At 43.7% G+C, this 22,623-nt stretch overlaps 1 protein-coding gene across 3 annotated transcripts in view; it reads left to right on the top strand.

Moving 5' to 3' along the window:
- Positions 1–22,623, top strand: part of STK11IP (serine/threonine kinase 11 interacting protein) — a 138,149-nt gene that overhangs the window by 48,313 nt on the left and 67,213 nt on the right. For all 3 annotated transcript variants that reach the window (XM_088472281.1, XM_088472280.1, XM_088472282.1), the window contains exons 13-16: positions 10,583–10,652; positions 11,066–11,449; positions 15,644–15,840; positions 16,184–16,294. In XM_088472281.1, coding sequence (XP_088328407.1) covers positions 10,583–10,652; positions 11,066–11,449; positions 15,644–15,840; positions 16,184–16,294 — 762 coding nt within the window. The remainder of the gene's footprint in view (positions 1–10,582; positions 10,653–11,065; positions 11,450–15,643; positions 15,841–16,183; positions 16,295–22,623) is intronic.

A 22,623-nucleotide genomic window follows, 5' to 3' on the forward strand; every position in this document is an offset into this window, starting at 1 on the left:
TTCACCCATTCCTCTTTGCAGCACCTCTCAAGCTCCATCAGGTTGAATGGGAAGCATCAGTGCACAGCCATTTTCAGATCTCTCCAGAGATGTTCATTTGGATTCAAGTCTGGGCTCTGGCTGGGCCACTCAAGGACATTCACAGAGTTGTCCTGAAGCCACCCCTTTGATATCTTGGCTGTCTGCTTAGGATCGTTGTCCTGCTGAAAGATGAACAGTCGCCCCAGTCTGAGGTCAAGAGCGCTCTGGAGCAGGTTTTCACCCAGGATGTGTCTGTACATTGCTGCATTAATTTTTCCCTCTATCCTGACTAGCCTCCCAGTTCCTGCTGCTGAAAAATATCCCCACAGCATGATGCTGCCACCACCATGCTTCACTGTAGGGCTGGTGATGAGCGGTGCCTGGTTTCCTCCAAACATAACGCCTGGCATTCACGCCAAAGAGTTCAATCTTTGTCTTATCAGACCAGAGAGTCCATCAGGTGCATTTTGGCAAACTCCAGTTGGGCTGCCATGTGCTTTTTACTAAGAAGTGGCTTCTGTCTGCCCACTCTACACAGGCCTGCTTGGTGGATTGCTGCAGAGATGGTTGTCCTTCTGGAAGTTTCTCCTCTCTCCACAGAGGAATGCTGTAGCTCTGACAGAGTGACCATCGGGTTCTTGGTCACCTCCCTGACTAGGGCCCTTCTCTCTCGATCGCTCAGTTTAGACGCCCGGCCAACTCTAGGAAGTGTCCTGGTGGTTCCGAACTTCTTCCATTTACTGATGATGGAGGCCACTGTGCTCATTGGGACCTTCAAAGCAGCAGATATTTTTCTGTACCCTTCCCTAGATTTGTGCCTCCAGACAATTCCTTGGACTTCATGCTTGGTTTGTGCTCTGACATGCACTGTCAAGTGTGAGACCTTATACAGAGAGGTGTATGTCTTTCAAAATCATGTCCAATCAACTGAATTTACCACATGTGGACTCCAATTAAGCTGTAGGAACATCTCAAGGATGATCAGTGGAAACAGGATGCACCTGAGTTCAATTTTGAGCTTCATGGCAAAGGCCGTGAATACTTATGTGATTTCTTTAGTGTTGTGTGTTTTTTTTAGTTTTTTTATTTAATTTGCAAAAATCTAAAAAAAACTTTTTTACACATTGTCATTATGGGGTATTGTGTGTAGAATTTTGAGGACAAAAATTAATTTATTCCATTTTGGAATAAGGCTGTAACATAACATGTGGAAAAAGTGAAGCGTCGTGAATACCTTACGGATGCACTGTAATTGTATACTTTAACCACTCCAAAAACCTCTCAGAAATTCTCATATTTTTTTTTTTTATATTTTATGATTGATTTAAGTCAAGAACATTTACTTAAACCTTACCAACATGATTTTATTAGAAAGAAAATCCTTTTTTTTAAACACAGTATACCATAAAAAATAGTTTTTAATGGTATACTATAGTGATGGCCAATGGTTTTTAAGATCAGTACGGAATCGCCATAGTCAAAATGATTCCTGAAATTCGCTTTCATAGAAATACCAGTAGGGAAACAAATTAAAAAACAAAATAGTATTTGTTTTTATTATTTTTACATAAATACTGTTATCAATTATTTTCCACTGCTAATTTTTCATATACCAGACGGCATGCATAGAGGAGCAGCCGCAGCAATATGTGCTGTGTATTTGCTTTTCTGTTCCTCTCTGCAGCCTCTGTGTGCAGGCGTGATGCGACCAGGTCAGGGAAAGCCCCACCTGGTATGTTCACATCTGATGCGACCATGCCAGGCAAGTAGTTAAAAACATAGACATACTGTAATCTGTAATGCTTTACAAAGCCCACTGTACATTCAGGACTATGAAACTGATACAAAGGACCTCATTCAGGACCGATCGAAAGTGCGAATACGGACGCAGATCGAGCAATTGTTTGCCGTTGCGCATGCGTATAAGCCACACTGCGCGTGCGCTGCAACGGTATTGCGATTGCACAGAGCAATCCATCGAAAAGTGAGTGACAGGCTGTCAGCGTTTGGGGGTGGTGATGAGGGAGTGGTCAGAAAAATGCAGGTGTGCCTGTATATGAATGCCATTTCATGGGTGTGCATAAATTAGGAGCTGTGATTGTTTACTGTGTGTGACGAGACTTGCAGTGTTTGTGGCTGGTCAGACCTGCTGTAAATGCTGTGTGACTGGTCGTTGTGTGTCGATGGTACAGATGTTTATACAGAAGTGCGAGGTTGGATTGATACGAGAAAGCAGCCATGGGCGTCTTATTGCCGGCTGTGCTTTGCAAGCATTAGCATATTTTCGCAGCTTCGATCCATAGGCGATTGCACTTGCAATCACGATGGCGATTCGGTACTGAAAGTCCTTAAAACAGATGTAGAAGAGGGACCTTGTCCTCATAGCTTACATTTTGAAGCATATAGGTTAAATGGTTGTTTTGTGGACCAACTAACAACCCTATCCTCTATTTGTGACCGCCATATCACATTGTCTAAGCTTTTGGACTGTTTTCTGTGAGTTATATATAACACTCGGTGTGCAAATGGAATAGGCAAATGAAGAATTGGGTATTAAGGGAAAATTACCATACTACTTCTGATCTGTTTCTTTAGACGTGCACAGCCCTCCTTGGATAATGGGACTAGAGTCGGTCACTGACCTTTGTCATGTACAGATGTGTTCATTGGCCGACCCAATTTTCTAGCCAACAGATCAAAATTCGAAATGATTCTTTTCTCATTGGGCTGGCATTATTGCTGGTTGCTTGAGTACCACCCAAATGCTGGGTACACACTTAAACGACGGATCGGTCAGCAGACCAATCCACCGTCTGGGTGGCTGATTTGTAAGCTCTTATACACACTTCTCAATCTGCCGCTTGATATAGCTGGCCTGACATCGCAACTGGGTGGGTATTTAAGTGTGCCCGCTCAGTTGTGATGTCAGTGTTGGCGGTCTCTGCAGCCAGTTTACAGGTTTCCCGTATACACAGCCAGATGTACCATTATATCTGCATCGGCTGTGCTGCTGAGCCGACCTGAGAAATTTGTGAACAGCGTATTTCAGACATATCAGGTGTACACACCCACCGATGCACTTGCGATATATATTTTGCCAATCGAACGAGCGATATATCAACAAGTGTGTACCCAGCTTTTAGACCTAGTTTGAGCTAATGGTTAACTTGTCCACATTGGGCAATGATATTGCCCCATCCGTGGACAGTTTTAGTGGTTGTATCAGTGGTACGGCAGATTCATAAAACACACCAGTGTTGCCTAGAAAAACCATTATATATGAGTTGTAAATGATTTTTTATTTTTCATAAATTAGTACTAAGCCTGCACACTAGGATACAAAAATCCAAGAGGATACTGCGCTGGTGTGTCTCAGTCAGAACACTGCAAGTATGTAAATAAACACAATTTAATAAAACCAAAAAATAAATAATAACATATAAGAATAGCTGATTTACCTCCTGCTATAAATAATTAGTAGCAGCTCGATGAATTCACATACGTTTTATATTCATTGGTTACACAATATTGCAACAATGTTCTATCGGATACACAATTTCTTATTCCAGGATATATCTATGCAGTAAAGCGGCTAAATGAATACCGCAGACAGTCAATTTTCACTGATCCAGTACTTGGAAAAACAGTCCCATATACTTAATGGTTAAACAGCCCAGAGAGTAACCATATCTTATGTCCAGCAAATTGAAAAATCCTGGATCGCAGTGGATATAGGTCAATAATAGCTAGCTAGAAAGTACGTATCCGGCTGTAAACAGGGCAGGCTATTTCTCTTGCAGCAAGGCTGGGGAACACTGGCCCGAAGGGGATTGTAGGTTGGGGCTGGAGCTGGCACTTACCGTAATTAAACTGTAGCTTTAAAAAGTAAGCTCCTCCCCCCCTGCAATCCCACAATGCCAGTCTTCTTTAAGTACTCATGGAATAGGGCACGTTTTACAGGGCTGCTAATCAGCCCTTTGTTGTAGCTTAGGGGTCTATTTACTAAGCAGTGTTAGGAGACAGTGAAAAGTGATAAGGTGCCAGCCAATCAGCTCCCAACTGTCATTTTTCAAACACAGCCGGTGAAATGACAGCTGGGAGCTGATTGGCTGGCACCTTATCACTTTTCACTCTGTCTCCTAACACTGCTTAGTAAATAGACCCCTTAGTTTTTTACATTTATTTATAACTTTTATATTCTGTTTAGTTAGGTAACTGTGCACTGCTTGTAGCAGCGCACAGCCTGAGTGCGGCAGCTGGTTTATCAGCGGCCCGGCACAGGGGGGTGCGCATCGCGGGGACCGGCGCACGCAGTCGCTCTTTTAGAGGGTGCTGGCAGGGGGGGGCAGTCGCGGATGGTGGCCGCCATTTTGCCAGGCTTGTTATGGCGGCTCCCCTCCCGTGGAACAGGGGTTGTGCGCATGCTGACAGGCTACCCTTGTGTCAATAACAGGGCTTGATGAGCGGAGTTTTCCCTAGAACTGGGAAGTACTCCAGGTCTGAGGAGCGTGGAGACTGAGGGAGCGGAGCTTAAACGCAGCACTCCCCCCTCCTACAGCAGCACAGCATCCAGCTCTGCCTACAGCAGAAAAGGCACAGAGCGTCCTGTGTCTGCTGGGACAGCTAACTTCTCCTGCATATCACAGGAGTGGCTATGGCTGTGGCTCACCACTCAGACGTTTGTCTCAACAAACAAATAGCCTGGGACGTATCCACTTTTCTCCCTTGCAGCTTCTGGAAGGCTAATAACATCATCATTTATCAACGAGTTTATAACTCAAAACTAGTGATAAATAACACTTTTTATAATAAATGGTGCTCCAGCCAATCAGCTCCCAACTATAATTTTTCTGACAGTTGGGAGCTGATTGGCTGAGCACCATTTATCATAAAAAGTGATATTTATCACTAGTTTTGAGTGATAAACGTGTTGATAAATGAGGTACTTTATACTTGTAATAGTATTAGCTGCCTATGTGTTCTGCTGTGGATGTGTTATGTGCTTATGTCTACGCAGGCTCTTTCACACTGTTTTCACCGCTGCTTGTTTTAAAGTGAATCACACCTGCTGTCTTTAATGTAATGGTTACCAAGAGGGCATAATTGGCGCAGACAGTGTAATGGTTAGCGTTGCAGCCTCACTGCACGGCGGTCATGGGTTTGTTTCCTGTTACAGCCCTAACTGTGTGGAGTTTGTATGCAGGATTTTTTTGTTGGGCAGTTTTCTCTCCTGAGCTGGGTGCCGGGCAGTTGCCCTCGAGGGCCTTGTGTGCATGGGTCCAGTGACACGCTGGCATCTGGGGTGTGTCCATCAGAGGGGACCTACGTGGGCACAGGCTCTAATCAGGTTGGTGTACGCCCTAGTTGCGCTTCATAGGGAACCCAAGTTCAGGCGGGGTGTATCCCCTCGTCTCTGGCGCAGGCTCCTTTCCCTCTACAGGGTTAAGTTCACGGCCACGGTTTGTCCCGCACTGGCTCCATGCTTGGCAACGGGCGGCATCCTGATTTATACCAGGTTCCTGGTGCGTTTTTTTCAGGAATCCGCAGGTGGAGGGTGGTCTTGGAGGCATATTTCTCTTTCCAGGGCCCATCAAACGCTTCGCATGCACAGGAACTTGCGCGGCTTTGTGCTGTCCCAAATGATGAGGACCTACTGTCTTTTTCGATTCATTGCGGCTCTGCGACACTCTCTAGGTGGTTTAGGTATGGATTCCCAAGCAATTGCTGTGGGTCTGTCCAAGCGTTGGCAATGGAAAGTTGCTATTTTCATGTTTCATGTGTCTCTCCAGTCTCCTCAGGGAGGATTAGTAGACGGCATATTCAGAGGAATTCATTCCTCACACAGCTTCCAGCAGATTGAGTATCCAAGAGGAAACACCTCCCACGGTAGTTGCTGCGGAAGCTGTTTAAATCCCCACACGTCCTTCGTGTCCAGAGCTCACAATCTGGCAGGCATCCGTTAGCTAGACCTGGTTGTCTCCGGTCAGTTTTGATAGTTTCTAGGGTCATTATCCTGCCTTGTCGAGCCACGACATGGGCGCTGATTAATTAGTCTAGGGGCTTTACAGTGATTCGCCGTGGGTTTCCCTGCTGAATTGGGGGGACATTCGCTGGAGGCTCTGTGTGGGAGGCCAGGCAAGACGGGGCACATGTTGCTTCTCGCCTTCAGCTACGGATGGTTTGACTTGAAGGACCCTATTGCTCTTCGCTTCGCATACGCACTTATTATCAGGGTGTTCCTTAGACTTTCATCTGTTGGATAAGGATGTTCTCTTTTGGCCAAACCTGGATAATCCCCACCTGTCGGAAAAGCCCTTTTCTGCCGTCCCAACAGCAGGTCCGCATTTACATGTTTTCACTCCACTTTCATGGCGGTGTGTCCTTAGAAGGTCAGTCTAACATGAGCCAATTCATTCGGCCCGTTCTTTTGGTCTTCGTGCCTTGAGCACCAGGGGGGAGTAGTTCAGTTCGCAGGAACTCCCTCCGATTAGGGACCCACAGTGCAGAGGTCAACGGATCCTCACTAGACATCTGGAACGCGTGTCTTTTAGGTTCCGTTTTGGGCTGGTCGTTATGCTTCTTCAGTGGGTAATCGACTCTGTCCCCCATGTCTAGTCCAGGCCCTACCGTTCGTTGGAGCCCAGGCTCTGTGGTTTTGCAACATAATACGATCGTTGCTGCCGCGCATAGAGCCTGATTCAGCTTTGGGAATAGAGTGAGAAATAGCACTTAACTGTGAACCTGGACAAACCATATTGCAATGCAAGGGGTGTAAATACTGGCTGCTTTTGAATGTAGCCCACAAATACTGCACAGTTTTATTTTACTCTACAATTTAGATGTCAATTCTGACACACTCCTCCCAAATCTAAACCTTTCTGCACAGTTTCAATCTGTACCACCTGCAGCATGGTTTCACCAAGATGATCAGTTGAGTGAGATATCTCACTCCTATTTCCAAAGCTGAATCAGGCCCATAGTGCGCACAGAACGTATCATACTTAAGCCCTCGGCTTCACAATTACGGCCCTTCCTCTGTCGCTTGTTTCAAGCACTTTTGGTTCAGTGCTGTATCCCGACTTTGCAAGGTCTCCTTTGTTTCCTTGTCTGCATCTTCAGTTCCGGGGGTGGTCTCCGACACCTCTCTCTCTCCAGGGTGTTTCTTGCGGTAGACAGTGAAAAGGATCCTTCCCGACCTTTGTTGAAGGTTCGGTCGATGGCTCGTCCGTCGACCTTGTGGATCATTCAGTTGTTGGCCATGTTGGTCTCCACTTAGGGACCATTCAGGGGACGAGGCTCTCCTCACGGGAGTCCCAGTGGGTAATACTCCAAACTGGACAGGGCAGCTCGGCATCCCTCCCCTCTCAGGTCCCCTTCTGTCTGACAGCACACGTCATTCTCCATTGGTGGCGGGCTTCCGTTCTTCACCTCCAGGTCCAATACTTGGTCTAAACCGGATTGGCTCATTGAGATAATGACCGCGAGTCCCCTGGGCTGAGTTGCCATGCAATTGCTTTTTATTTTCTTGGCCTTGGGTCACCGTCCACAAAGGCTCAGCTGTTCGATGGGCTCAGGCTCCATGCCATCGTTCTGGCTCTATTTTGCGCACTGTCGATCCCCACGGCAGTCGGTCAGACTCCAACCTGGCGGTGGCATATGTACGTCTTCCGGCAGGTACAAGAGTGCAGCGGCGATACCGAAGTCTTCCAGGACAGAGACTTTGGTTCAGTCTCTCTCAGCGGTGGTCATAACGATGGTGTTAAATTGGACAGCGGACTTCCTCAGCAGAACCATGTTTTTAACTGGACAGTGGTCTTCTGCGTTGGGATCTTAGGGCCTGCCATACTACATTTTAAAGTTATCCATAAAGGGCTTGATATTCAGTGGAGATGACCGATTACATATGAGATGTGAAGCGACTATCAGGAGCAAATACAGTGTTTCAAATATACAGAGACTGTTACACAGAACACTGTTACAATATAACTAATTATTTACTGTGTTGCTGCTAAAAGTCGGATATCCAGAAGGGACGGCTATAAACACGTGGTATATTACTTTGTCATCAGGAGTCAGTACATGACTTTGATATAAAATATGGAGACTGTCACACGGAATGCTACTACAGTAGATCAATTGTCATTCATCCACGGGCAAAACTCCTACTATTATTTGGATATTCCTGCATAAATTCAGGCAAATCCTGTTTGTCATATCACTCGTTATTAAGAAGCGGTCATTAGCCGTATTTAAGTGATACTATACAGCTGTACTGTTGAATCAGTCTCTACAGTCTTGTAAGAGGAGCACAGTGGTCAGTGTAATTTTGATTGTAGATATATGGTAATCATATATATAATATATACTGTTTGTATATGTATGTAGAATAATTTATGTATGTCATGTTTAGTTTTAGTTTTTTTATCTAGTCATTCTATTATTATGTTATAGGTTTCATAAATAAATATATTTTTTCTATATATACATCTCATTGTTATTTAATGCTCATTTATTGCAGCGAGTTTACTGTAGTGCTAGCGCGGAGTATCGTTTTCTTTATATGTGACTTTATCTAGTCCCCTGTCCGCACATTTGCTCATTTTTATGTTTCAGGTTTTTTACAGTTCTCCGGTCAGGCAACCTGAGCGTTCCTCCCCTGGGGGCGGCTTTTGAATGTCCCATGGGCCAGTGGACCTCATTCAGAGCCGGACGCTATTTGCGCTCGCTCGTTCAGAAAAAAGGGGTGGCTATTCAAATGAACCGTTCGCTCTTTGCGGTCTGTTCACGCCTCTAGGTCTGAACGAACGAAACATGCGGTCGTTTTTTTGAAAACTACGCCCCCTGGCCGCTCGCATCCTACGTCATGTCCGCTATTTATTAGATTAATCGAGTACATCGACCAGCGTATGAACTGCTCGCTATTCTTGTGGTTGGTTTTTCCTACCGCAATCTTGCGAGCAGTTCTGACTATAAAATAACCCAGTGACGTGGTCAATGACGCTGCTGTATTAATTATGCACACCCATAAAACGCCCATTTTGACCTTTAAGCACGCCTGCGTTCGGTTCTCCACTCCCCGTTTTCAAGCACCTTCCCCTGTTACCACCCACATACGCCTCCTCCTGTCACTCAAAATAGCAGGCATTCACTGTTTAGCAAACAAACGATTTTCGGCCGCACTAACTGGTACGCGCATGCGCTCGGAACGAACGAGCGGCCGCTTACGAGCGCCTCTGAATCAGGCCCAGTGTTCCCCAGCCTTGCTGCAAGAGAAAATAGGATTTTTGGTCAACTTACCGTTGAATCCTTTTCTGTTAAGCAGGCTGGGGAGCACTGTGATCCCTCCCTCATGCTCAGTCGTGCGAGGTTTTTTTTCTTTACCGTATTTATTTCCCTACTGGTTTGTTTGTTTGTTCAAACAGTTTCACGGGGTTCCTGCTACTCCTCTGCGTACATTTTTTTTTTTTTTTTTTTTTTAAAGAAGTACTGGCATTGTGGGATTGCAGGGGGGATGAGCTTTTTAAAGCTACAGTTTAATTTAACTGCCAGCTCCAGTCCCAACCTACAATCCCCCATGGTCCAGTGTTCCCCAGCCTGCTTAAGAGAAAAGGATTTAACGGTAAGTTGACCAAAAATCCTATTATCTAGACCGATGGAGATGGCTTACTCTGTATTCCTTTCAAAAGAGAGCTCACCCCAGCCAAGTATTTGCTCTTGCCCGGGTCCCAATCTGCGGCAGGTGTCTCTCCTCAGTGGAGCGCTGTACAGCTCCGTGTAGTGCCTTGGTTCCCCAGGATGGAAAATTAGGGCAGTGATTTCTGCCGTAGCCGCTGTAAGTGGTAATGCAGGCGTTGTTTCAGCCGATTACATTTACAGGGGACAAGTAGCTCCAAATCCTTCAGTCAAAAAGAGCAGGCTGAAGTGATAGGAGCACCTCAGTTTTTATGTTGAAATCAGAGTGCTGGATATGGTAGACAGAATCAGCAGCAACGCGTTTCGGCAATGGCCTTTATCAAGATTGATATCAACTCATCGAGCTGCTATTAATTATTTATAGCATGAGATAATCTGCTATTCTTATGTTATATATTTTTTGGTTTCATTAAATTGTGTTTATTTACATACTTCCAGTGTTTTGACTGAGACACACCAGCGCAGTATCCTCTTGTATTATTGTGTTTATTAGTGAGGTTGGCATACCTCTTCTATACTGCTGCAGGGTGCCTCGAACTAATCAGTTCCACACTGGTCTAGGTTATATACAGTTTGCTGTACACTAGGATAACAACAATAAAAAAAATAAAAAGTCAACGCTATAAAATACACAAGGTTAATACAATTAAGGATAAATTAAGATATATATTTTTTCCTGCATTGACATAAAGTACTACTACATTCATTTAGATTGAAAACAAAAAGACAGAGATGGTGTCACTCGTGATTAAATGTTTAGATTATATGAATATAAAAAATATTCTATATTTCATTTTGGTGTTTAAAAAGTGTATTAAGAGTAAATTTTCTTTTGTTTCATTGTAATTTCATTTTCACCACCTCTAAGGTAAAAGTTCGCAAGGCGAGTATCTCTGAGCGCAGTGACAGCGAGTGTGAGCAGCGAGGTCAGACAGCTGGTCAGTACTTTCTACATACCTCTATTACTGTCTGTGCATTACTGCTCCCTCTTGTGGTTCATTTGGGTAGTGCTCATTTAAAGTACAGTATCAGGATCTTTTGACTAAACACATATATTGCAAAACTGAATGCACACCGCTTTTCCTGACTCTAACATGCAGATGCCCTGATTTGACACACACTTTTTACTAATGTCCCTTCATATTTGTGTGATATAGTTTTGGGGGGCTTTTTCAAGCTAGTCCACAACCCTGGTATTGTTGCATTTCTCTCTCGCTTTCTGAAGACTATCTATCTTGTAGTATATTAGTATTATTACTACGACTTATTTATGTTGTACCTACTGTAAATACTGCACATCACTTTACACTTCAGAACAACCAATAACAATACTTTGTCTTCCCACCTACAGCACCAGTTTTGCAGCACCAGAAAGACATTGAGCGCACTGACAGTTTTCGGGACCAGTTTGGTGTGGACTGGCTGCAGTATCGACCTCACCTGGAGAATGAACTCAGTAAAGATCACCCCACAAAGAACAGTCCTGACCCTGCCAGGCATTCTCCTCCCATCATCAAATGCGTGTCCTCTCCCACAATACTGCAGACGGCCTCTATAAGAGACGGCCGTTCTCCTGTCCCTCATAGCTTGAGTCCTGGCCCGGATAAGCCACCCAGCCCAGAGGTCACTACCAAGGCAGCTGCAGATCTGCTAATAGAAAGGATTGAGGATGTTCTGGAGGATGGTCTGTGGCAGCCACAGAAAGAGGATGAGGAAGAGGAGGAGATTGTAGAAGGTGAGGGGTGCTTCCCAGAAAGAACATACTTTTATCTTTATTTTAAATTTCTCTGTTGTGTATTTGTCCTTTTTTAGTTGTTTTATTCAAATGTTTGTTTTGTTAGAGAACAACTTCAAATTTAGTGGAGCTATTGATAATGTTAATTTTATAGAGGGATTGTTTACTGGATGCCCTCTGTTTATACTAAGCAGAGAGCTGTCTCGCACTGCAGCTGTCAGTATGGGATGACTAGTCTGTCTATAGCTTAATAGCTGTGTGCAAGCTGTTTCATAGACCTCTACAGAGAGCCATGGGTGGCTTTTTATTGTGCTTATTGCAGGAAAACAAGTAATTGTCAGTGGGATAACTACAGGGTGGCGAGACTGGCTAATATCCAGGGGCCCTCAAGGTGAAGGGGGGCCCTCGCCCGTGCACTCTGCAGGCTGTACAGATGCTCCAAGCATTCTAAGGATGCTTGGAGCAGTGCAGTAGTGATCCAGAGTCGGCGGTCCCCAAAATTACCTGGGAGCGTGCACCCGACGCCCACGACGCTCCTGCTGCTGCAAGTGGCCGGAATGTAACAGTGCAATCCGCCCTTGCTGGGAACACACAGGGACGCAAAGTGAGCACGGAGAGGAACGATTGACTGGCCGCATGCCTTGGTGAGTGAGGAGAAGATGAGCCCATGCATGTAGGGCACTCCTGCTGCTGTGGATGAAGATGATGAACGAGCAGCAAAATTTAATGCAATAGGTGATTACTAGCAGGAGGAGGGTTATTATACCTGCAGGTGCTGCTGGGTATGAAGTGATTTGTAAGTGATAACATCGACCCTTAGTATTGACTGTCTTGACCTTTATTGTTGATGCCCGTGAATAACTTGACCGTTTCAACATTAATATCTCCTCGTGTAGATGTCTACTGTAATCGCAAACATATATATATATACATATATATATATATATATATATTTTTTTTTTTTTTATTATTTTTTTTATTTTATTTTATTTTATTTTTGTTGTTTTTAATCTGTTTATTAATTATTTTTTTTTCTTCACAAATGCAATTTGGCAGTACAGGTTGAGTCTCCCATATCCAAAATGCTTGGGACCAGGGGTATTTTGGATATCGAAATATTCCGTATTTTGGAAATCTCATTACTAGGGATGTGCAGGCTCAGAAAGAGGCAAAACGTCATCTTGCATGGACAAACATCATCATTCGAATGTTGATGTTTGTCCATGCAAGATGACGTTTTGCCTCTTTCTGAGTTCCGTTTTTTTGAAGGGAAAAATCCGAACTCGGCGTGCAAACTCGAACCTATCCGAGTCTGCACATCCCTACTAATTACCAAGTTAATTTATCTTTTATATACACCTTATACACACAGCCTGCAGGTCATTTTATACAATATTTTCAATAATTTTGTGGCTCAAACAAAGTTAGTGTACATACATAAAATTAAGTTATGTTTCATATACACCTTTTACACACAACCTGAAGGTAATTTTTATACAATAGTTTTAATAATTTTGTGCTTTAAACAAAGTTTGTGTACATTGAACCATCAAAAAGCAAAGGTTTCACTATCTGTCATGCTGAAAATATTCCGTATTTTGGAATATTCCGTATTTCGGAATATTTGGATATGGGTAGACTCAACCTGTAATATAAAACATAATAATTGGCTACCAACAATTACAGAGATTAGTGACTATAATTATAGTATATCATTGTATTATAACAACAATAATCTAAAAAAGAAAAATATTATGAAATAAGATAGGGGAAATGAAGAGAGAAAAGAGGGGCAAAGAAGGTTAAATATGTAAGAAATAAGAGAATAGGAAGTGGGGAGAGTGCCAGCCAATGCAGTTCAACATCATGCTACAGATATCATTAAGATTTTTTTTAAATTGTTGTCAGTGGAGGTTCAGCATTAAAGTGGGAAGTCCATGGGGACCATACTTTGATGAATTTATCTGGAGTATCATGCTATATAGAAGATATTCACTCCATTTTATATGTAATCCATATTGCATTAATGGTAGCTAGTAGGGGGGGAGAGTAGTAGATTTCCAATGAGCTGCTATTTGGCATTTAGCCGTGTTCAAAATATGTTTGAGTTTTTGAGCAGGTCGGGTAGTATTTGGAATAGGGCGGGATAGTAGAGTGAATAATGAGGTAAACGGAATTTTAACATCTTCAATTTCCTTTATTACTTTATGGACATCTTTCCAGTATTGTTGAACTTGAGGGCATGACCACCACATATGCAGCAGGGTTCCCCGTTGCCCGCACAATCTCCAACACATCGGGGAGACCGTTGTGTATATCGAATGTAGGCGGGAAGGGACTAGATACCAGCGTTAACAAAGTTTATATGAGTTCTCCTTAATTCTGACTGAAATAGAGCTTTTAGAAATTTCAGATCTGATGTTTGACCACTCCTCGGGGGTCAGAGTCTCTCCTACATCAGTCTCCCATGCCAGTTCATGGGGCTCTTTTAAAGGCTGGTTATGGGAAAGAAAAATTTGGTATATTGTTGAAATTAGGCCTTTGGTGGACCGGTAATATTGACATAATGACTCCATAGGAGTTTTATTTATTGATGGGGTTGATTTTTTTTGAGCGATTGATCAAAGTGCCGGATTTGTAAAAACTGATTAAAAAACTTTGTGTGGAAGGGAGTATCGAGACTTAATCTCAGGGAATTCTGGAAAGTAACGTAGGGGAGCTATATCCATTAGAAAAAGAATGTTCGATATACTCCAGTGCTGAAATGATTGATGGGTCATACCTGGGACAAAGTTTGGATTGTTCCATAATGGAATTAAAAATGGATGGAAGGAGTGAAGTTGATAAAGACATGTACATAGGTCCCATATAGAGAGAGTAAACCGGATTGTAGGAAGCATTGAGACCGTGTTCGGGCGATTAGTAGGGGTACACCATAGGAATAGGAGGCTATAGGGGGAATATGGCTGAAGTACATTCGCTTCAATACTCGTCCAAATTTTTCGGTCAGGGGGTGCGTGCCATAGGATACACATCGACAATTGAGTCGCTCTGAAATATTTAACCAGATCCAGGGACACCTAAGCCTCCCTATGAACTATGTTTTTGCAGTATACGCATCCTAACTCGTGGCCTTCGATCCGCTCATATAAAATGTGTAATCTTAATTTGACGGGGTTTTTTTAGAATTTTTACGGGGATGTGTATCGGTAAAGTTTGCCGTAAGTACAAGAGTTGGGGTAAAATATTAATTTTGACCACTGACTCCCAAAATCGATCGTTGTTTTTTTTTCTCCGGTTTCAACATGTGATGAAACAGAAAAAATTTAAACCTATGAGGAGATTAAAAATACTAGAATAGAAGATATCCGTGTCAATTCTGTAGAATGTCCGTTTTGTATGTGTTGATCAGTGAATTGGAGTTTAACTGTACATTGCATTAAGAGTTGTTACGTATTTCTAATATGCATCATACAAAAATTATTCTGTTGTGATAAAACGTAGACCAAAGGGTTTATAGAAATCACAAAGGAGGCCCACCTTTAGAGTTTGTCAGGGGCCTCCAAGCCTCTAGGTACTCCCCTGGTGACTGCGATTTGGCTTTCAGGTAAAGCAGGAGTATTCAGTATAACATGTACGTGAATATACTATTTAAAGATTTTTACTAAAGTTGGCGCCGTTGTAATCTCTGCATTTAAAACCCATAACATTAACATGTATAGAAAAGTATTGTGGACTTGTTTAAAGCAAAGGTATTTATATGGTCAGACTTTGTAACCGCGCCCATTTTCCAATCCCGGATCCAGACTCTTAGCATGTGCCTTTGGCATGTGCTCTTGAAAAAGGGGTGGAATCTAATATAATAAAGGCCACGCCCCCTGGTTGACGTTTTTGAGGCATGACCATGTGTCACGCCTCCATTGTTAAAAGGGAGAACACAGGACATAAAAAACAGCTCCACCTGCTGTTCCTCCACTGAAACTTCTCAAGTGATATTTAGCTGTAGCTACGGTTGATGGTTTCTATCCATCTGGGGAGAACCATTGATGGTTAAATCATTATATACTAATGTGAAGGACTAAATATTATCCGCAAAGCCATGTAAAATGTGTGCTGTATAAATAACTATTACATAATTTCCTGTTTCTTTATTGTTATTCATAGTCTTTCTAAATAATTATTTTTACCACACAGATGCCCTGTGCTCCCACGTAACAGTGTGTCCTGTCCTGGGTGGCCAGCCACGTAATTCAGACTGGCCCTGGGTCTTCCTGCGTGTTACTCGCCAGTTTCTGTTGGAGATCGATCTACAACGTGGACGGGTTCTGGTCAAGAGAGAGCTGGGAAGCCTGAGGGACATCGAGACCTCCGTCACCCAGTGGACCTGGAATGTGAGAGCAGCACATCTCAAGTTTTATATAGGGTGGTGTGGCAGTATGAGCATGTAGAAGAAGAAAATGTACATCGTATATACAGTATTAACTTTATTTTCTATAGATGTTCAGTGCATCATGTTTTTCACAGACCACTTTATTACACTCCCCATTCACATCATTTTTCATGGGTGAGCGGGGGGGATTTGTATTGAGCACCCTTTCTGAGGTCAAGTTAAATACTGTCCATATCCTGTAGTGGAAAAGCCCCCTACTGCCCAGTGTGTGATGAAGGAAATGATAGAAAGTAGTATACTTGCTGTTTCGGCAGGATAATTATTTATGTCCTCTCTTAATACAGGGGGAGGAACAGGAGCTGCCAGTCTTGACGCTAAACTTTCACTCTGTGTGTGAGGACAAGCAGTGTGTGAGCTACGTGGTCCTAGACAATACACAAGAGATCTCTATAATGGTGAGATTGGATGTTCATGGCTGGTATAAAAAAAAAAATGTTTAAATGTGACGGACTTTGTAGGTTTTGATTTCTTTTCAAACACCATAAATGGCCCATATGTACTGGATATAACAATAGTTTTGGGTGTTGTTCCCTCCCCCACTGATGTGTGCTGTGATATCACATCTAAAGCTGGGTACACACTTACCCGATTTAGCGCCCATCATACACACTTATCAACCGGCTGCTCGTTATGTCTGACCAGACATCACAACTGGACGGACATTTAAATTTGCCCGCCTAGTTGTGCAATCAGTGTCGGCGATCCCTGCAGCAATTGTACGGGCAGTCGGCAGTTCGCCTGTACACACATGCAGATGCATCGATATATCTGCTTTGTCTGTGCTGCAGAGCCGACCTGATATGCGTGTGAACCACCTGCCAATGCACTACCGATCTATAATTCATTGTTCGATCGAACATATATCGACCCAAGTGTGTACCCAATTTAGGACTGACAGGGGTGATTTGGAAGGAGATAAAAGTATTATGGGGAAGAGAAGGCAACAAAGGCAACTCTTATAATGTTGAGTTATGCAATTGGACTTAACAAATCTATCATAGAAACTAAGTAAACTCTACAAACAGAATATATTTATACTTTCTCCTTCATCCACTAGGGGACACTGGAGTTCAAGACAGTGGGGTATAGACGGTGGTAGAGTAGAGCCTGGCACTTTAAAAAAATCTAGAAGTGTGACTGGCTCCTCCCCCTCTATGCCCCATCAGCCCCAGTTTTTAGAATGTGCCCGAGAGAGCCGGAAGCACATCAGGCTGTCTCCAGCCTTTTTTGAGTATAATTTGAGGACAGGCAGACTGTTTACTGTGGCAGTCTGCCTGCTACGTGGGAGCCGCCGGGAGGGCACCACACGGCTACTGCAGCCTGTGTCCGGTGACCCTGAGGGGGGACTTTAAACAGAGTCATCGGACTCCATGAGGACCCGCCACAACTGAAACCGGTTCGTGTCCGGGTTTCCTCATTTGCCCCCCAGCCCAGCAACCCGGCCGCAGCAGTTTGTAAGTATATCCCACCACTCCTGACTAGCTGGAGCGGTGGGCCAAAACGCTGGGCTTAGGGACAGCGCGTGCTGCGCGCTTGTCATACACAGCTCCTTCCAACCTGCCACGTGTTGGTGTCGGAGCTGCTGACGAGACCCGCCGCTGCACTCAACAGTCAGCGTCAGGGTCCCTGGCTTATTCCTAGCCATCACCCTCTTAATTGAAGGAGGGGATGGAGCGCGGCCCCTGCAACATCAAAAGCGCGGTGATGCCGCGGCGGTCACTGAGGACACCTGCTCCTCCCTCCTCTATATAGGAGTTGTAATGCTGGGTGAGTAGATCACACAGTAATGATAGACGCCGCACTGCTGCTCATTAAACAGTACAGCGCTGACAGGCGAGGTCCCGCCATCTGCCACAAGCAGTGTAAGGTACCGGCTTCGGAAGCCAGACGAGTCCCTCTACAGGAGGCAGTGCAGCGCTGACAAGCAGCGCGGTCCTTGGCCCCTGCGCAGAGTAGGCTGCTCTTGTTGAGAACAAGGGCTCAACCTTATAAATAAGTGGGCAGAGGTGAGCCTTACAGTGCGCACGCGCATATATAAAAGCTGGTATTATGGAAAGGGCGCGTCATGCATGTTAGCGGCGCCATCTATAGTCTGGCCCGTGCTCTCCCTCATCTGAGAGCAGCGCGGTTCTACCAGTGCTCGCTTCAGCAGAAGATTAGCTCTATAGCAAAAGGGCTTTAATGTTCTAACTAACCAGCAGCTCTCCTCTAATGTACAAAGGAGGAGACGCCGCGACCCTATGTTTTTTAGTGGCTGGGCTGACAAACGGAGCGGTGTCATCCCACAGCCCCCGGACGGGCACTTAGTACTTCAGCGGCGGCATGGCTTCCTCCAATAACGTGTAGCAGCCTGCTTTTGGGGGTGTTTTCCTGTTAGCGCAGCAGCGCAGACATTCTCTGCATTAGTCCCCCCGCGAAGAGGCACCCGGACGGAGTGCTGTGCAGACAGCCGCCTGCATGAGGGAAAGCACATTAAGTGTAATGGTTAGCGTTACTGCCTCACAGCACTGAGGTTATGGGTTCAGTTCCCACTACGGCCCTAACTGTGTGGAGTTTGTATATTCTCCCTGTACTTGCGTGGGTTTCCTACGGGTACTCCGGTTTCCTCCCACACTCCAGCAGCCGCCTCCCGTTTTCCCTCTTTCGGGCTGCCCTAACAGCAGGGATTATTAGCGTGGGTCTCCTACGCGCCACCCTCCCCCTCCTACGCTGGGAATGCTGAAGCGCAAAAGGTAGGGGATGCCTGTCACTGTTTGACAGGAGTAGTGCTAGCTATAGTAGATAGCTGGTTGCTAGCAGTATGGGAACTAGCCCAATACCCTTTTTGCATAACACCGCATTATGCGGTTATGAAAGTAAATGACTGGTATCACCCCCTGTCAGGCTTCCCCTTGGTTCTATACAAAGGGTGCATAGCTTAATCTAATTGCTTGTGAAGGCTACCTCAGGGTGCACTAGCTACCCTGCCTAAATGAACATTGTATTACATTGGCTCACCTTAGTCACTGTTCTGGTGCTGCTGCCAGAATTTATGGATATAGCATACCCTTAACCCAGGGTTAGCAGATTATTGCGTCCCATACCCAGGTTATGGCTCACCTTATAGAGGGGCAGTACTCTTCCCATGCATATATGTGGCAGCACATATACTAACTTATAGGCTGGTCTTTAAAAACTTCTAGTTCTCACCAGCCTTCTGTGTTTACCTTAGAAGGTATGCATAGGTGCATCTATATAGATTATATTTTAGGTGCTCCATTCAGCAGCACATACAAGAGGAAGTTAGTTACTGCCGGTGTGGGGGTTGGCATTACTGCCTCACAGCATGGAGGTTGTCTTTTTGATTCCCGCTTTTAAAGTAAGTAACCAGTAACAGAAGGGTCCCAGGATAGTCTGGGATAGCACGCTGCTAAAATATCCTGCTTCCTATGCCGTAGCAGAATGACGACCACAGGCGGCACATGAGCAGTTCCCCTGCGTGGAGGTAAGCCACATGTATGTATGTATGTATTTTATACTAAGCCCTGCTTTAAAATATATACATGTCTGGAGTGAATTTTGTCTTGTGGCTCAATTCCTTCCATAGCTCTACTATTGCTCATGTTCTATTTTCAAAATATTATCGTCACCTACTAATCTTGTATGTAGGTATGCATGTTTGGAGATAAATATCTATCGCTTCTTATCCTTACCATAAAGGTAGAGGTAGGATCTGTTATCAGTTTTATGTCTGGTACATAGCATATTTTAAAAGAGAGGTTCTGCGATTGGAGGCTGGACTCTCCTGATGCGGTAGTTAATACAATAACTCAGCTTTACACCATCTTTCCCTAAGGTTTTGTATGTGGGTATATACCTATATTCCACGGATGGGAAGCCGCCGGGGATTACCAATAGCTGTCAGCTTTATCCATATATATATATATATATATATATATATTAATGGTGGCTCTATAGACTAGAGTCAAGTTCTGCAGCTTACATAATGATAGTCGCAATTCCCTAAGGCATTGCTTCTATTATGAACCCTATACATGACTGGGGCCTTCTTGTATGTACATGTGTGTATATATATATATATATGTATATATATATATATGTATGTATATATATATATATATATATATATATATTAGGGATGTGCAGGCTCGGATAGGTTCGAGTTTGCACGTGGAGTTCGGATTTTTCCCTCCAAAAAAACGGACCTCAGAACGAGGCAAAACGTCATCTTACATGGACGAACATCATCATTCCTGGTCTTTTGTCCAGGAATGATGATGTTCGTCCATGTAAGATGACGTTTTGCCTCGTTCTGAGTTCCGTTTTTTTGGAGGGAAAAATCCGAACTCCACGTGCAAACTCGAACCTATCCGAGCCTGCACATCCCTAATATATATCAATCATATGTACTTTAATCCTCCTGGGGTTATAGTTCTGTTCTTGTCAGTCCCTATCTATGACGCCCCCCTTTAGGGTGATCTATCATTATTTTCAACTTTGCACTTGGTAGCAAACTTATAAGACACTAAGAAGGCGGGATATTTGTGTGTGTGTGTGTGTATATATATATATATATATATATATATATATATATATATATGGGATGTGCAGGCTCGGATAGGTTCGAGTTTGCACGTGGAGTTCGGATTTTTCCCTCCAAAAAAACGGAACTCAGAAAGAGGCAAAACGTCATCTTACATGGACGAACATCATCATTCCTGGACAAAAGTCCAGGAATGATGATGTTCGTCCATGTAAGATAACGTTTTGCCTCTTTCTGAGTTCCGTTTTTTTGGAGGGAAAAATCCGAACTCCACGTGCAAACTCGAACCTATCCGAGCCTGCACATCCCATATATATATATATATATATATATATATATATATATATATATATATATAGAGCATGCTGATCTCCTGAGGCAGGACATGTATAGATATGGCATGCTGATCTCCCCGTGCAGGAGTCTGACAAGTAAACTTGCTGTGTAGGCACTACTCTTCCTTTCAAAGAGATTACCTTCTCATGCAACTATGTTGTCTGTGTGTATATATACTGAAATATTCCCATTCCTTGTATGAATATTTTCTAATAATTGGAAAAACCTGGTTTTTAACCCTATTGGGGTTATCACTACAGATATATCCCTTCTTTTCTGGGGATAACGAACGCACTCTGTCTATGTACAGGTACCCTTCTCCGTATAGATTCCGGTACTCCATATTATTGTCTTGTCACATATCTCAATACATGAGTGTCTAAAGGGCCTCTAGGTACACTCTATCTGTACATAGAGCATCCAGGTTCTATTCCATCCTCAGGGCTTCATTTGTTAAATTAAATGAAGGCCTAGGGCCACCCGCTGATATAGGCAGGGTCAGGCCTGGATTGTATTAGATTTGTGGGCGTAATACACACTTCACCATTATAAGTGTTAATGTACTGATACTTACACGAGCAGACCGTTTTCCAGGAATGATGATGTTCGTCCATGTAAGATGACGTTTTGCCTCTTTCTGAGTTCCGTTTTTTTGGAGGGAAAAATCCGAACTCCACGTGCAAACTCGAACCTATCCGAGCCAGCACATCCCTAATTTCAAGTAGTTAATAATACATCACAAACAAGGCCAATACATTTATTCTAAGACCTGTAGTATGCATAGGATTATTAAATATGTGTACTTTATCAAAGCATGGTCTGTTTAAATAAAGTATGTGCAAATATATAAATATATTTTTGAATCTATTTTTTTTTTTTTACATGTTTATTTTGAATTTTATAACAATATGTGCATAAGCAAAGAAGATATCGGGAATATACAAAGAGAAAAGACGGATTTGCATAGATAAGTGTAGGCTCATATATTTATCAATAAACTGATCTAGCATAAAAAGAGAGCAAATGGGAATCTTAAGAGCATCGAAAAGACGAAAGGAGAAAATGGAGTGCGAGGAAGAAGAAAAGGAAGAGAAGAGGAGGGTGTTGGAAGGAGGGGCAGGGTAAATAGGGAAGAGGCCCTAATCCAGTTCTATGTCACACGTTAGGAAAGCCTAAACAAAAATCACCATGGCAGAATGAAAAAATGATAATCGTTAAAGCAGAAGGTCCAGAAACCCTATAACCAGTCACAGCAAACCATAAGAAACTTATGAGAGGTCTTGATGAGATACGCCGATATTTTCTCCATGGCCGCCATGTGTCAAATTTTATTTATAAGCTGTTGGCGAGAAGGAGGGTCAGTACCCGTCCGTTGTCTTGCAATTAGACATTGAGCCACATTTAAAATATGTAGGTTTAGGAGCGAAGGGGGAAGACTTGGGTTTAGGCATTAAGGGGGAGGGTTATAGTTAACCTACAAGAAGGGAGGTTAGGGGGAGAAGGGGGGAGGGTAAGTATACTTACCCGACCCCTGTCGGGATGCTGCTGTCGGTATTTTGACGAGAGGCATTCCAACATACCGATTCCGTAAATAAGTACCACAGCCTCTCCAACACCGGTCAAAGGCTGAATGATACATTCTGTGCAAACGGGCAGGTACCATCTATGGTACACCTTGTAGGCATTCTCCTTGATTAAGGAGGAAATAAAGGACTTTGATGCACTCTCCCGTACCACAGACCATGTGTCCTCAGCAGGTGGACTCCCTAGATCTTAGAACAAGAGGTTATAGAGAACAGACATGATGCCTTTAATGAGAGGATTGTGGAGACATATGAGGTTAGA

The sequence above is a fragment of the Taudactylus pleione genome, unplaced genomic scaffold (genome assembly GCF_031769625.1).
Source record: "Taudactylus pleione unplaced genomic scaffold, aTauple2 ptg000122l, whole genome shotgun sequence".
Lineage (NCBI taxonomy): Eukaryota > Metazoa > Chordata > Amphibia > Anura > Myobatrachidae > Taudactylus > Taudactylus pleione.